General features: G+C 40.8%; 1 protein-coding gene across 1 annotated transcript in view; it reads right to left on the minus strand.

Moving 5' to 3' along the window:
- Positions 1-1281: 1281 nt before the first annotated feature.
- The window catches only part of LOC104869442 (zinc finger protein 260-like), a 33946-nt gene continuing 20625 nt past the window's right edge, over positions 1282-14602 (minus strand). Inside the window, 7 exon segments of the mRNA XM_010634678.3 lie at positions 1282-1404; positions 1407-3150; positions 3585-3667; positions 4382-4465; positions 5851-5977; positions 7623-7708; positions 8164-8309. Of these exon segments, the coding sequence (XP_010632980.1) occupies positions 1364-1404; positions 1407-3150; positions 3585-3667; positions 4382-4465; positions 5851-5977; positions 7623-7708; positions 8164-8212 (2214 nt within the window). The 5' untranslated portion in view covers positions 8213-8309 and the 3' untranslated portion in view covers positions 1282-1363.

Here is a 14602-nt window from a genome sequence, read left to right on the forward strand (position 1 = left end):
AATTTAAAATAGAACAAGCAAATGATCCCACAAATGTAAGCATTCATCCACAGAAATAAAATGACTCCCTAAAGAAATATATGCACTCTTATGTTCAATAAAGCAGTACTAATAGCCAAAGTATGGAAATAACCTAAGTTCCTTTATATATGAATGGGTAAAGAAAATAAAAGTATATGTAATGGAATATTTACATTTTTTAAAAAAAGGAAAGTCTATACCTCTAGCACAAAAAGTATGAATCAGGAGGACGTTATACTATGTGAATTAAGCCAAACATAAAAACAAAGCACTGCATGATCATATTTAAATATGGAACCTACAAGTCAAACTCAGAAGGAAAAAAATACAATTGTAGTTACTAGAGGATAGGGGTTGAGGCAGCTAAAGAGATACTTGTCAAAGAGCATGAACTTTTAGTTAAAAGATAAATTAAGTTCTTGAGACTTTATATACAGACTGTGAATATAGTTAGTAATAAAGTACCGACACCTGACTTAGCTGAGAGTAGGAAGTGTTTTACAATACCAAAAAAAAAAAAGGTCATTATATCATGTAAGAGTTATTTTAATTAGCCTGACAGTGAAAATCATTATCTGACTTAGCTGAGAGTAGGAAGTGTTTTACAATACCAAAAAAAAAAAGGTCATTATATCATGTAAGAGTTATTTTAATTAGCCTGACAGTGAAAATCATTTCATTTATGTATGTTTTAGTTGTCAGTCATATCTTAGTAAAGGTGGAAGAAAAAGTAGGACTACAGTAGAAATTAAATATTTAAAATGGAAAAGTCAAAAATTCACAAATATTCAAAACATTTCAAATACTGATACTGCAAATGTTCAAAATAAATCTATAACCAAGAAAGCCATGTCTGCCAGCACACAAGATTTCCGAACAAAGAAGCAATCCTCATATTACATACATGGATAGTTTCTCAAGTAAGAACCCCTTTATTAAAGGTTGAGGAATAACGTAAACAATGATCTTTGAACATTTCAAACTTTCATGATGTCTTTGTCCGTTGTGATAACTCCGGCAACCATCAAAATGCTTAGCAGACTACAACTTTTCCGCATGTTGCATCAATAGCTTCTCTCCATTGGAAAACCTCACCTATCTAAGTGAGATCTCAAGACAGGGAAGGCTTTCCACGTTTCTGACATTGTACAGCTTCAAGGCGTCCTTAGAAGCTGGACTGTAAGCTGATTCTGATGACTTACATTCTTTACATTGGGAATTCTTTCAGGTCTGAAGTAACGGGGACAAATGAACACTATTCATGGCTTACATCGATACAGTTTCTTGCCACTGTGAATCTGAATGTAATACTAAGGCAAGAGGATTTCCTAAAGCCGTTTCCTCATTCCTTACATCCAAAGGGCTTTTCTGCAGTGTTTTTCCATGTTCAGGAAGATGAGAAGAAGTACTGAAGGCTACCCCGCAGCCCTTATATTTATAGGGTTTCTCTGTCCTGTGAGTTTTTACATGTTTACTGAGGTGTGAATAAACAGTAAAGGCTTTGCCACATTCCTTACACTCATAGGGTTTCTCCCCCGTGTGAGTTCGCATATGAATATGAAGGTAGGAGGAACATGTAAACGCTTTGCCACACATGTTACACTCAAAGGGCTTCTCTCCAGTGTGAATTCTTAAATGTGCAATAAGGTATGAGGAGGAAGCAAAGGCTTTCCCACACTGGTCACATTCATAGGGTTTCTCTCCCGTGTGACTTCTTATATGTTCAAGGAGGCCTGAAGATGTGGTAAAGGCTTTCCCACACTCCTTACAGTCATAGGGCTTCTCCCCAGTGTGAGTGCGCACGTGCTTAGTGAGGCCTGAGCGCACGGTGAAGGCCTTGCCACACTCCTCACATTTATGAGGTTTCTCACCCGTGTGAATTCTTATGTGTTTACTTAAGTGTGAGGAAACAGTGAAGGCTTTCCCACACTCCTTGCATATGTAAGGTTTCTCGCCAGTGTGCGTCCGTATGTGATTGTGCAGGTAGGAGGAACAGGCGAACGCTTTCCCACATACGTTACATTCAAAGGGGTTCTCTCCAGTGTGTGTGCGGAGGTGTTTAGTGAGGCTTGTGCGCTCAGTGAAGGCTCTGCCGCACTCCTTACACTCATAGGGTTTCTCGCCAGTGTGAGTTCGCATGTGGATGCGAAGGTAGGAGGAACATGTAAACGCTTTCCCACATACCTTACACTCAAAGGGCTTCTCTCCAGTGTGGGTTCTTGAATGTGTAATAAGGGATGAAGAAGAAGCAAAAGCCTTCCCACAGTGGTCACATTCGAAGGGCCTCTCTCCCGTGTGACTTTTCATGTGTTTAATGAGGCCAGAGGAGGAAGTGAAGGCCTTCTCGCACTCCTTGCATTCGTACGGCTTCTCTCCAGTGTGAGTTGGTAAATGTTTACTAAGGCCAGAGCGCCCTGTGAACGCTTTGCCACAGTCCTTACATTTGTAGGGTTTCAATCCAGTGTGAACTCGAAAGTGATCATTAAGGCATGAGGAATTTCTAAAACATTTTCCACAAACCTTACATTCAAAAGGCTTCTCTTCAGTGTGAGTTTTTAAATGCTGAGTTAGTGGATAACACCTAGAAAAGGCTTTTCCACACTCCTTACACTGGTAAGGTTTCTCCCCCGTATGGGTTCGCATATGAATATTAAGATTGGCGGAATATTTAAAACTTTTCCCACACTCCTTGCATTCGTAGGGTTTTCTCCCCGTGAACATCTGAACACGTGCAGCATGACTCACAGAGGGATTAAAAGCCTCACCACACTGAGTCCATTCAAAGAGTCTGTCTTCACTCCGAGTTCGCCCATGTATCTGAAGCTGTGGCTGACTGACAAAGGCTTGACTAAAGTCGCTGCATTCAAAAGATTGTGCTTGTGTATACACTGCCTGGTAAGCCACATCCTGAGTCACACTGAAGTCTTTTCCATACTGGCGGAAAACAGGAAGTTGGTCTGCAGAAGATGTTTCCTTGTGATGAGCAGGAAAGCCTTTTCTATACTGACCACAATCCCAAGTGCTCCCTCCGTTTTGTGTACCCACATGTGTCAAAAGGCATGAATGCTCTCTGACGATTTCTCCACATGGCTGAAGGCCATACAACTTCTCTCTGCGCTGGTTCCTTGCCTGACCAAAAAATAATTTTAAAAACTTAAAAATAAAAACAAAAATTTCCCCAGAGAAATTATTTTTCAAACTTAGTAGATTACATAATCATGATGATGATTATGATTTCTGCTATTTTCATTACATGCATAATGTTCCTACCCTCTGAATTTTATTCAATAAGAATGAAGGAAGCCAACAGTAAGATTCTATGCTATCTTCTCTAATTTCAAAGGGATTCCAGCAGATTTTCATGACATTATTTTAAAAAGCCAATGTCTAGATACTATGTAGGAGTACTGTGCCCCTGAAGGAGCTCAGATTTGGGGTATCTTCTCACAGACACAGCGCCCTGAGGATGAAGGGTACTTCTCTCAAATGTCTCTGATATCTATCATGAAACCCCCAATCCTCTCTGAATTTACAAAATTAGAAGTATCTCTTTTGAGTCTTACCGGTTGTATCTCGTTTGATGTTTTTAACCAAAGAATATCCTGTTGAAGTGCTATCTGTTTGATGTTAAGTCGCAGTGCCCGTTCTGAAGTAAAATACAAAAACAAAGTATGTTTCCACAATGAAGCGTTAGGCTATAAAAGTTAAAAATAGGGCCAGGGATTTAATTCAATGGTTCTACTGCTTCACAAGTGCAAGGACCTGAGTTCAATCCCCGGTACCCAAAAAAGTTAATAATACAGCTCATTTATATTTTTTCCATATTAAATATGCTAAAAGATAAAGCCATGATATATTTCAGCAGTTTTAAGAGTTTATCTAAAGTTATCTAAACTTATCTAAAATTTGCAGAGTTGGGGCTGTCACTCTGTGTTAACATGTGCAAGGTCCTGGGTTCAGTCCCCAGGACAGAAAAAGAAATACTTATAACAATAAATGAAATTTTACAGTCCTAAGGATAAGGGGTCAAAATTTAGAAGTTAGTATCTTATTCTAAAAACTAAATTTTATAGCAAACAGAAACTACTATCATACATAAAAAGCAGGAAAGATCTGGAAAAATAGCATACATGAAAACCATGGAGTCAAAAAAGAAAAGAACAGATAGTTGTTGCAAATGTAAGAAAGGCTAGACAGACAGAAAGTAATGGAGTACTGGGATGTGGCGATATCCCAAAACTTCTGAGCCTAATGGCCTATCCTTCTGATTCAGAGTATTTCACAATAAAGAAAGGTTCCTCATTATACCCCAACCATCCTAAATTTCTCAGCATCCAGAGATGTTTTAGACAATACATACCTTGGAGAACACCTCTCTCCACTGTCCGTAACTCTTCTTCTGCTTCCAAACAAGAGATCAGGCTGGGTTTGATGAGCTGACACCCTACACAAGAGGAAAGATGCATGGAAGTGGCTTACACAACACGTAATAAACCTTCCCAGGATTTAGGAACTACAGTTCAAATCACAATGAAAATGATTGCTAACAACCTCAATATGCAAACATCTCCTCACTATGTATCGGAAAGGCACTGACCTCTGACACGCAAAAACATAGACACTTGCAAAGCACTAAATATTAATCAAACAGAAAATAAAGTGAAACAGAAGTTTCATTAGTACTATAGATTGAACTGAAGGCCTTTGCACTGAGCTACATCTCCAGTCCCTGCTTTTTTAAAATCTTCAGACAGGGTCTGGTTAAGTCACTAAGCTGCCCAGAGAAATCCCCAGCACAGGAAAAAAAAAAAGTAATAATTATAATAATAAATAAAATGATACTTGATAATCATGGTGTAAGGGGTCAAATTTTAGAATAACATTCTAAAAATTAAATATATTAATGTATGTAGTACTATCATAGAATACAAGTAGGACTTAAACTTGTGATCCTCCTGCCTCAGGCCCCCAGAGTGCTGGGATTACAGACATGTGCCACCATTTCTGGCTGAGATCTCTATGATCATGGGGGGAACAACTACACCCGTGTTTTTTGGTTTTCCTCCTTTTCTTTTTGTGGCTACGGGGTTGAACCCAAGGATCACTGAGCCAAACACCCAGCCCTTTTATTTTTTGAGATAGGGTCTTGCCAAGTTGCCAAGGCAGGTCTCAAACTGGAGTTGTTCCTGATTCAGCCTCTCAAGTACCTCAGGTTACAAGTGCATACCATCACATTTGACACCTGGCTCACCAATAGTTCTTGTTTTATTTTGGTTTTTTGAGACAGGGTCTCTAGGTTCAGACTGGCCTTTAACTCACTATGTAGCACAGGCTGGCTGTGAACTGGTGGCAATCCTCCTGCCTCAGACTTCCAAGTACTGGGATTTCAGGCATGTGCCATACCTGGTACACCAATAATTCTTAAATATTATAGTGTATCATCAAATTTATGTGATGGGAAGGTTAAACACAGATGACAAGGCGCTAACTAAAGAGTTTCTAGGGCCGGGGATTTAGCTCAGTGGTTCTGGCGCATGCTTTGTAAGCACAAGGACCCGAGTTTGATTCCCAGTACCAAAAAACAAAAAAAAATTAAAAATTTCTAATTCAGTATGTCAAAGGTAGAGACTAAAAATGTACTTTGTAAAGAACAGACTACTGACCCTAAAACCATACTTGAGAACCACTACCACAGACTATAACATATTAGGGCAGGGAGTATGTCTCCGTCACTGGCCACTGTGCTCAGAATTGATAGCACTAATCTTAAAACACAGTAAATACATTTTCCTGTTCTAGGAGAGGCTACAGGAATGACAGCAGTCTTACCTACTGAGACCAGGTTCTGGTAGTTCTCCAACATCACCTCTCTGTATAAGTTTCTCTCAATTGGGTTCAGTAAAGCCCACTCCTCCAGGGTGAAGTCCACAGCCACATCCTCAAAGGTCAGCGAACCCTAAATCATCACACACATACTATTTTAAACCAAGTAGCATCTCCTCCAATGTTCATGGAGAATGAGAACAGGGACCCATCGCCTACGAGGGAGAGCCAAACGTGATGGCACATATCTGTAATCTCAGCACTCTGGGAAGCTGAGGCAGGAGGATCACAAGTTTAAGCCCAGCCTGAACAACTTAGCAAGATACAGTCTCAAAAAAAAAAAAAAAAAAAAAAAAAAAAAAAAGAAAGAACAATAGGCTTGTGGATATAGCTCAATGCCCAATACCAGTAAAAAATAAAGCAAGCTGGGAATGCTTCTATTGTTTCTCTCATTGAACAGTGGCCACAGAGCAGTAAAAGTGAATCTTTTAAAGCTTTCAATGACACAACAGTCTGTTGCGGCACGTGTGCCATAGGTTTTACCACCACTACCCACACTCACTACCCATCTTCTCCACTCATGGTTATAAACTGGAACATCTCAAACGTGAATTTACCTCACCACTACTAGACTGGGAACTCTTTCTTGTCTTAACTCCCTCTATAAAAGTACACTTGAGCAAAATGCACACATCTGATAAATGGTGATAAACAAATAAATTCTGTGAGAAAAGGACATTTCATTTTCCTTATCATCAGACCACTCAGCAAAATCAAGGACACGCAGTCAGTGCCATGAAGGGCAAGATTAATTAGTGATTACTGAAGTGCTGGAATGATTTTCAGGGTAATCTTGTATAATTGTAAGAAGATTCACTCCTAGGGAAATAAAACTGGGGACTCAAGCTCTTTGATGGATGTTTGTGGGGACAATGGCCAGAGGTCTGTATGAGATGGATATGCAGAGATAAGCAACTTTTGGGGCTGCAAGCCCAAAACTTCCTGGAACGCTTGGTTAAAGAGGAAAAGACATCCTGTAGGGCCACAAGTTCATGTAGGGTCAAAACACATTGCCTTAGTGGTGGTCGCCGGTCGTGGTGGCGCACGCCTGTAATCCCAGCACTAGGGAGACTGAGGCAGGAGGATCGCTGTGAGTTCAAGATCAGCCTGGGCTACACAGTGAGTTCCAGGTCAGTCTCACTACACAGTGAGACCCTATCTCAAAAAACTAAACAAAAAACAAAAAACTAGGCGTGGTGGCGCATGCCTGTAATCCTAGCACTGGGGAGGCTGAGGTAGGAGGATCGCTGTGAGTTCAAGACCAGCCTGAGCTACATAGTGAGTCCAGGTCAAAACAAACAAACAAACAAACCCCAAAGAAACAAAACACTGCCTTAAGGAATAACTGCCCTGGCCCTTGTCCTCCCTATACTGATTTATTACTTAGATTAGCTGTAAGATCAGTCATGTAGCAGACCACCTAGCATTACCCTCACCTTTCCCTGTCCTCTATGTGAATGTCTACACAGCTGTCCGTTTTTATCCTTTATCTTTGCTTCTTGGTTCTACCAATAAAAAGCCATCAAAGCTTCAGATCAGGGCTGTCTTTTCTCCTGAGACTCTCTCAAGCTGAGGAGTCTCAGTCAAGGAAGCAGCCCCTCTGGGCCCTCTTAGAAGTTAAACTGCACATGGACTCTGAATAATCTCCCATGCTTTGTGCTGTGCCATGCTTATGAAATGCTACAGATGCTACTATGCTATTTGCACTCTTGTCATACCTTATAATTTGGGAAACAGTCAGCCACCACACTTTCTGCTTTTGTCTGTTCTTCATGAAAGCAGTCTGGGCCACTAGAAAATAAACCTAGTAGGAAAAAAAGAAGGCATGAAAATTCAGAGCTGACCACATTTCCCAGTCACATGCCTAGAAGTCATTCCATTCTAGTTTAAAAGTCCCACGTAAGCTAACACACCTAGGAAACCCACATACCACTACTATCATACAACGCCAGAGCAATCAACATCACCTAGAGCCAGAAAGGGGAGTGATGCAAGGAAGGAAGGAAGGAAGGAAGAGGGGATGAGAGCCACGTTGGCCTCAGGAAAAGCACAGGTAAACAACATGACTTTCTAACCATTCAAGGCAACAGAACTTGGGAATAAAACCATTAGCACCTATAACCAAAGCATTCTCTTGCCCACTTCAGCATTCCTGAAATGAGCTAGCAGCAGGATTACTCTGGCCCAGACCACTGGATGTATATACCATGCAGGGGAATCTAAACTAGATCCTGTAAGAAACTGCATCAGCAGACTTACCCTGGGACCAATCAATGGCTTCCATCCCATAAGACTGACGGTGAAACATGACTGAACACTCTCTTCTGTGACACGTCAGGACAGCTCAGGCAACCAAGTGAACAGTGACAATCTCTGTTCCTCTCTGTATAAGGGTATCTGCATTCCTGTAGACATTGATCATTCATTAATAAGCATTACTTACTAATCATCAAGCATTACTTTTTCTCTCTCTTTGCTGGTGATGCATGTAAAAAGTCACTAAAAAATCATATACTCCATAATAAAGCAGTATCTATACCAACTGCCACTTACTAAAGACTCCTGAATGTTAGAAGTTTCACAAGGAGATGTATTATCCTAACAAGTCTCAAAGGGCTGACGTTATCATTATTTAAAGCCTAAAAGCCTAGATTCAAAAAATACAAGTGACTGCTCCAGTATCATCTAGTTAGGAAGAGATGAACCAGGACTTGATGGTAACTTAGTCCTGAAAATCTGACCTTCTGTGGTAGTTGATACTCCCCGACATGCCACTATGTAGAAGATTCTGGAAATTTGACATCTGGTTCACTTAACATGTGATATTTTACTTTTATTACAAAGCATTAGAACCAAAATATCATGTTTTACAAACGAGTCATGATACATTTCAAGCACTGATAAGCCTCCACACAGTCCCTGTAAAGAAACGCTGAAACGCAGAAATTAGAGTCATTCATAGGAAAATGGATACATATCAATATACTCTTAAGTGAAATAAATAAGTCACACATGAGTACATACCGAATAGTTTCTCTGGTGTGAACAAACTATAATAGTACACAAGATCCTAATGAGATAATTAATAATGTGAGATAGGAAGAAAAGAGCTAAAGGTGTAGGGAAAGTGGGAAGGGTAGGGGAAAACGGGTCTGAATATTCCAAAGAGAAAGGACCGTCCCTCACTCTACTTCTTAATTTTTATCAACTGGACAGAAGCTGAAAACACTACCACCTCAAGAAGCTAAAAGTCTAAGTCAAAAAAAGAATGAAGGGAGGGAGCAAGGGGGCAAGGAAAAGGAAAGGAAGAAAGGGTGGCAGACTTTCAGCTTTAGGGAGCTACCAGTCCAAGGAAGAAAGAAATTTAAAGCTTTACGTAAGTACTGAGCAACCACGAATTATGCAATACAGTGCTGCTCCATACAGATTACTTACCAGTTTGTTTGTTTGTTTTGAGACAGGTTCTCACTATGTAGTTGAGACTGACCTAGAAGTCACTATGTAGCCCAGGCTGGTCTTGAACTCACAGCGATCCTCCTGCCTCAGCCTCCAGAGTGCTGGGATGACAGGCGTGCGGCACCATGCCCGGACTTATGGGTTTGAAAACAAATCATCAGACGTGGACTAAAAGATAACTAGACTTTAACTTAACATTTGCTAAAATGGGCCAATTATAGACTCGAATACCATCAGCATGGTCAATACTGGGGTCAAATCATATATATTTAGGCTCAAAATATATCTATACCTGTGAATACCATTAAATTTAAATATTGTGCCCCCTAAAATCTTAAACAACTAAACATTATATATATATATTGGGCTTTAACACTTTGACATAAGAAATAACAAAATAAATCAGGCATAGCGGCACATGCCTATAACTCTAGCACACAGGAAGACCGAGGCAGGATAATCCTCGTTCAAGTTCAGACTAGGCAAATTTACTGACATAGCAAGACCATCTCAAAACAATCCAAAAAACCAACAGCTAGAAATATAGCTCAGTGAGATGATCCTGGGTTCAATCCCCAGTACCAAAACACATACACAACACAACACACAAAAGAAAGAGAGAGAGAGAGAAGCAATAATGAATATTAAGTAAGACTTTAACACACTGGCTTGACAATATGGACCCCCAATTAAAATAGTTGAGAAACCCCAATATATATTGAAATAGGACCTCAGGTATTGAAACACATAAAATCTAGTTCATCAAGGGATGACTATATTGTTTCACATTTGACAGCCTAATTGTGTCTGTTTTTGAATCTGAAAATGAAAGTACTTCGTTATGGATTCCTACAACCTTAATGTGGTGATTCAATCCATCAAGGCCCCCGTAACCCATATTACTGAATTTACAGGTTCTAGCCATCCAACACTGAGTAAATATTGTGCATTTGTAAATATGTTTAATGTGCTGTGTTCAGTGCCTATTTCTTTTTTGCTGTTTTTATTTTTTGAGACAGGGTTTCACTATATAGTTCAGGCTGGCCTGAAAGTCACTATGCAGCCCAAGCTGGTCTTGAACTCACAGTGACCCTCCTGCCTCAGCCTCCTGAATTCTGGGATTATAGGTGTTCACCATCATGACTGTTGAGTGCCTATTTCAACAGCTTCTCAGCTGCAGTCTGCTTTACCTCCAAAGAGACATAATATTCTTTTTCCAGCTACCCAACATATCTGTCAACATACATTTTTAAAAAGATCTTAATAACAGCCACTTTCTATAGGAACACAGATGTGACACTACATTTTAACATGCTTCTCCAAGAAGATTCAGTTGACAATACTAATGAAGGACAGACATCTAACTCCAATATCATCCGATACTTTCAGACTCTGCATTTACAAATTTTACATCCAAACTAAAACCAACAAATCGTCCTGTTAATACCTTCAAAAAGTAAAAAAACAAAAAACAAAAAAACTCATCTTTTGAGGTAGAGGCTCTGGAAATCATTCTTAATATTCCTGGAGGCTCTAAGCCATTCATGTGGCCATTAGTTGCAGAGGTTCTCAAGGACACATAGTCTGTGACCTCCCATGCCCAGCTGCCCACTACACTCTGGGCCAAGAAAATATCAACCCCACACTTTGCATGACACTGAGGCTCCAGCACTGAGCCAAATAGGGATCCCTGGCTATATTCCACCTGCAGGAGACAATGACACCCTTGTCCTTACTCTCTTGCCAGATACCAAAGTGACAGAGAAACTATAAGCCCCCTGTGGGCACCTTGACTTTGACTACCTGGAAAGCCCTTTGGCATTAACTAAATGAACCACCATGGGAATTCCTAGATTATGTGATGAAGCATAGTGAACAGTAGCTGCTTTCCAGCTATGATGTCCCTAGTACAAGATAGGAGCACTTGGCCGGGCGTGGTGGCGCACGCCTGTAATCCCAGCACTCGGGAGGCTGAGGCAGGAGGATCACTGTGAGTTCAACACCAGCCTGGGCTACATAGTGAGTCCCAGGTCAGTCTCAACTACATAGTGAGACCCTGCCTAAAAAAAAAAAAAATAGGAGTACCCAAGAAACAATACATGTGGCCAAACATCAGCAGGCATCTTAGCACTATGAGCCCAGGTCAACAAATGCTCTCCTCTTGGCATTTATTAAGTTACTGAACCATTACTTTAAAACCATCTCACTCAAAGTTTAACAAAAAAAAAACCCTCTGGGAATCTCTCACCTGAAAAATAAACAAAATGTACTTAGGCCACAAAGAAAGGATTTGCCAGATCAATCTTGAGTCCCTCCAGAGTTACAGACACTTCAGCTTCCTCCCCGCAAAACAAAATAAAAACACAAACAAAAACTTCTCTCAAGTACAGCTAAACATCACCCTGTTACTGTTGGTGTTACTACTATTGGCTCAGGTGCTGTACTAGTTTAGTTTACAACTCAGAAAGCCACATTTACTATAGTGGGTACCTGCTTCACAAGGATACCCCAATCTCATACATCAGGTGACTCGATCCTGGCTCAAAATATCACCACTGAATATGGCATCACCTCAGACAACAAAGCCCCAACTCAGAAACCTGCTGTTGAAAACAGTATCCTGCCAGGGATTTAGTTCAGTGGTTCCACTGCCTGCCTTGCAGAGGCAAGGTCCTGTGTTTGATCCCCGGTAGCAAAAAAGAAAAGAAAATGACTTCTTGCATCACACTTAGACCTCTACACATCAATACCATGGACTGTCAGACACAAAACAGACACAGAATTATTTTGCTTTTCCTCCTGAACCCACTTTCTGCTTAGGTCACAAGCCTGGTATATTACTTATTCTGTACAAATGCACACCTCCACACCTAAAGGAAAATCTGGTATAGGTCACTAAAATTAATGGAGATTACTGCTTTCCCTAGGAAGCACCTCTCTCATACAAATAAATCCCTTTACACCGTAGGAAGACCATCTACTCACAAACAAACAAACAAATTCTACTACCCTCCTCCTCCTGCCTTCTCCACCAGCCCACAACCCCTGCTTCCTCTTGATTATACACAATACCAAGAGTTTTTACACTTTATAGCCCCCAAAATAAAAATTGGTTTGTTTTGAGACTTGCCTTGAACTCACTAGGAAGGCCCAGCTGGCCTTGAATTCTCCCGTCTCAACCTCCTGAGTGCTGAGATTACAGGTGCGCATTACCATGCCGAGTTCTAAAACTGCAAATTTTGACACAGGTACTGATACTCCTGTACTGATACCCCTTCATATAATGAAGGGGCAATGTGGCAAGAACTGCAGTAGCTTCGAAAAGCTAAGGTTAACCTCTAGGAGACAGCAACAAAGTCTGTGGATGCAAGGAAATGAATTTTGCCCATGATCTGAGTGTACACAGAAAGATTTCTCCGTTTGTAAGCTTTCCCAGTTAAGCTATGTGAGACCAGACCAACCAGTGTTTTGACTACAATCAAGTAAAATCCTGAGCAGATAACCTACTACCCAAACCATGCCTGGATTCCTAATTCAAAGAAATTATGAGACAAATGTGTACAGTTTCAAGCCATTAAACCTGTCGGGCATCAATAGATAAATACAAATGTATTATCTGGCCCTAAATCACTGCCTTGGGGAGGGACAGGCATTCCTTAGGGTCTAGCTTCTTTCAACCAAAAGTATGCTTATGAAACAGATTTTCTATTTGTGAACATTAAAACATGTTCATGCTTAATCCTATTTTATCTCAACTTACATCTTTTGAACAGGAAATGTAGCAGGATTCTTATGTAGAGAGACAGGACACTGAGGCTTTTCTTTCCAGGAAGCAACTTTATTCATGCCAGTGCAGGGCTCAATGAGTTAATAGCCAAAAGGCTGAGCCCCCATCATGGTGTAGTTTTCTCTTTTATACAATTTTTGTTTTGTTTAGTTGTTTTTTGTTTTTGTTTTTGTTTTTGGTTTTTTGAGACAGGGTCTCACTATATAGTTGAGACTGACCTGGAACTCACTGTGTAGCCCGGGCTGGTCTTGAACTCACAGCGATCCTCCTGCCTCTGCCTCCCTAGTGATGGGATGACAGGCCTGCGCCACCACGCCCGGCTTTTTATACAATTTTTGTACCCTCATCCCCTTTTTTTGTTGTTGTTGCCCCGCTTTTTGGTCTTGGGTAATCATTTTTTTCTTAACTTCACATATTCCCCCAAAGATAAGAGAAACTAACACTGTCTTCTATCTCTCAAGCTTTTATCAATTTATAATGACATTATTTACTTCCTCGATTAAATACTAGCTTTCGCCACAAACTCCCTAAGAATATTAGGTGGAACTCAGGCACTCATCAATATTCAGAAAACAAAAGAAATGGAGAAAACATTTTAAAATACTGGAAGAATACAATCAGAACGTGAGTTCCTCACAGAATAAGTGAATCTTCCAAACGAAAATATAACCAAAAAACAGAAGCCACTGCTCTAGATTCAGAGACTTACACACCTAAACAATCTATAATACATAAACCTCGAATAGTATAAGAACCTAACTACCCCAAAACACATACTGGAAAATGTGGAGTCTGACTTTCTTACACAGACCCTATATTCGGAACGTTATTTTTTATTTTCTTATTTTATGAGATGTGTTACCAAGTATTTAAAAGCTCAATAAGCATGAGGGCGATTTTCAAAACTTACATCCTTTCAAACAGCTCACACACACACAAAAAAAGGGGATTTTTTGGGGGGAGGGAGAAAATGACAAATTATTGTAATGCAACGAAGTCCAATCTTTCCTTCCCACAGATTGCTGTGTGGAAGCTCTGGGGGAAGGCATAGGCCTAAGAGAACAGGAAAGTACTGTTTTCCTTTAGCAAAATGACTTAACAGTCTACACACGACTGCAGTTACAGACGGAGATACACACTCCAGACACCTACGAACAGTAGCGTTCCGCCTGAACGCAATGTGTCTGAAATAAATAAGGTCGCGAAAAGACAAAGCCGCCAGACACCTGCTCACCCTCACAGCTCCGGGTCGCCCGAAGCCCGCAACGCCCGCTCCGCGAGATCGGGGACACAGGCGCAGTCGCCGCGACTGCAACCCCGGAAATTCTCTGCCTTTTGGGGAGGAAAAAAAAAAATCCTCAGGGACTGCTCTGGAGGTTTCTGAAGAGGCTAACGCCCGGCGAGACCTCGGCTGCGACTGCTCAGCGGCCCTGGGAACCGGAGGCGCCGCAGGAC

This window comes from Fukomys damarensis, unplaced genomic scaffold (assembly GCF_012274545.1).
Source record: "Fukomys damarensis isolate Sample0158 unplaced genomic scaffold, DMR_v1.0_HiC HiC_scaffold_37, whole genome shotgun sequence".
Classification (NCBI taxonomy): domain Eukaryota; kingdom Metazoa; phylum Chordata; class Mammalia; order Rodentia; family Bathyergidae; genus Fukomys; species Fukomys damarensis.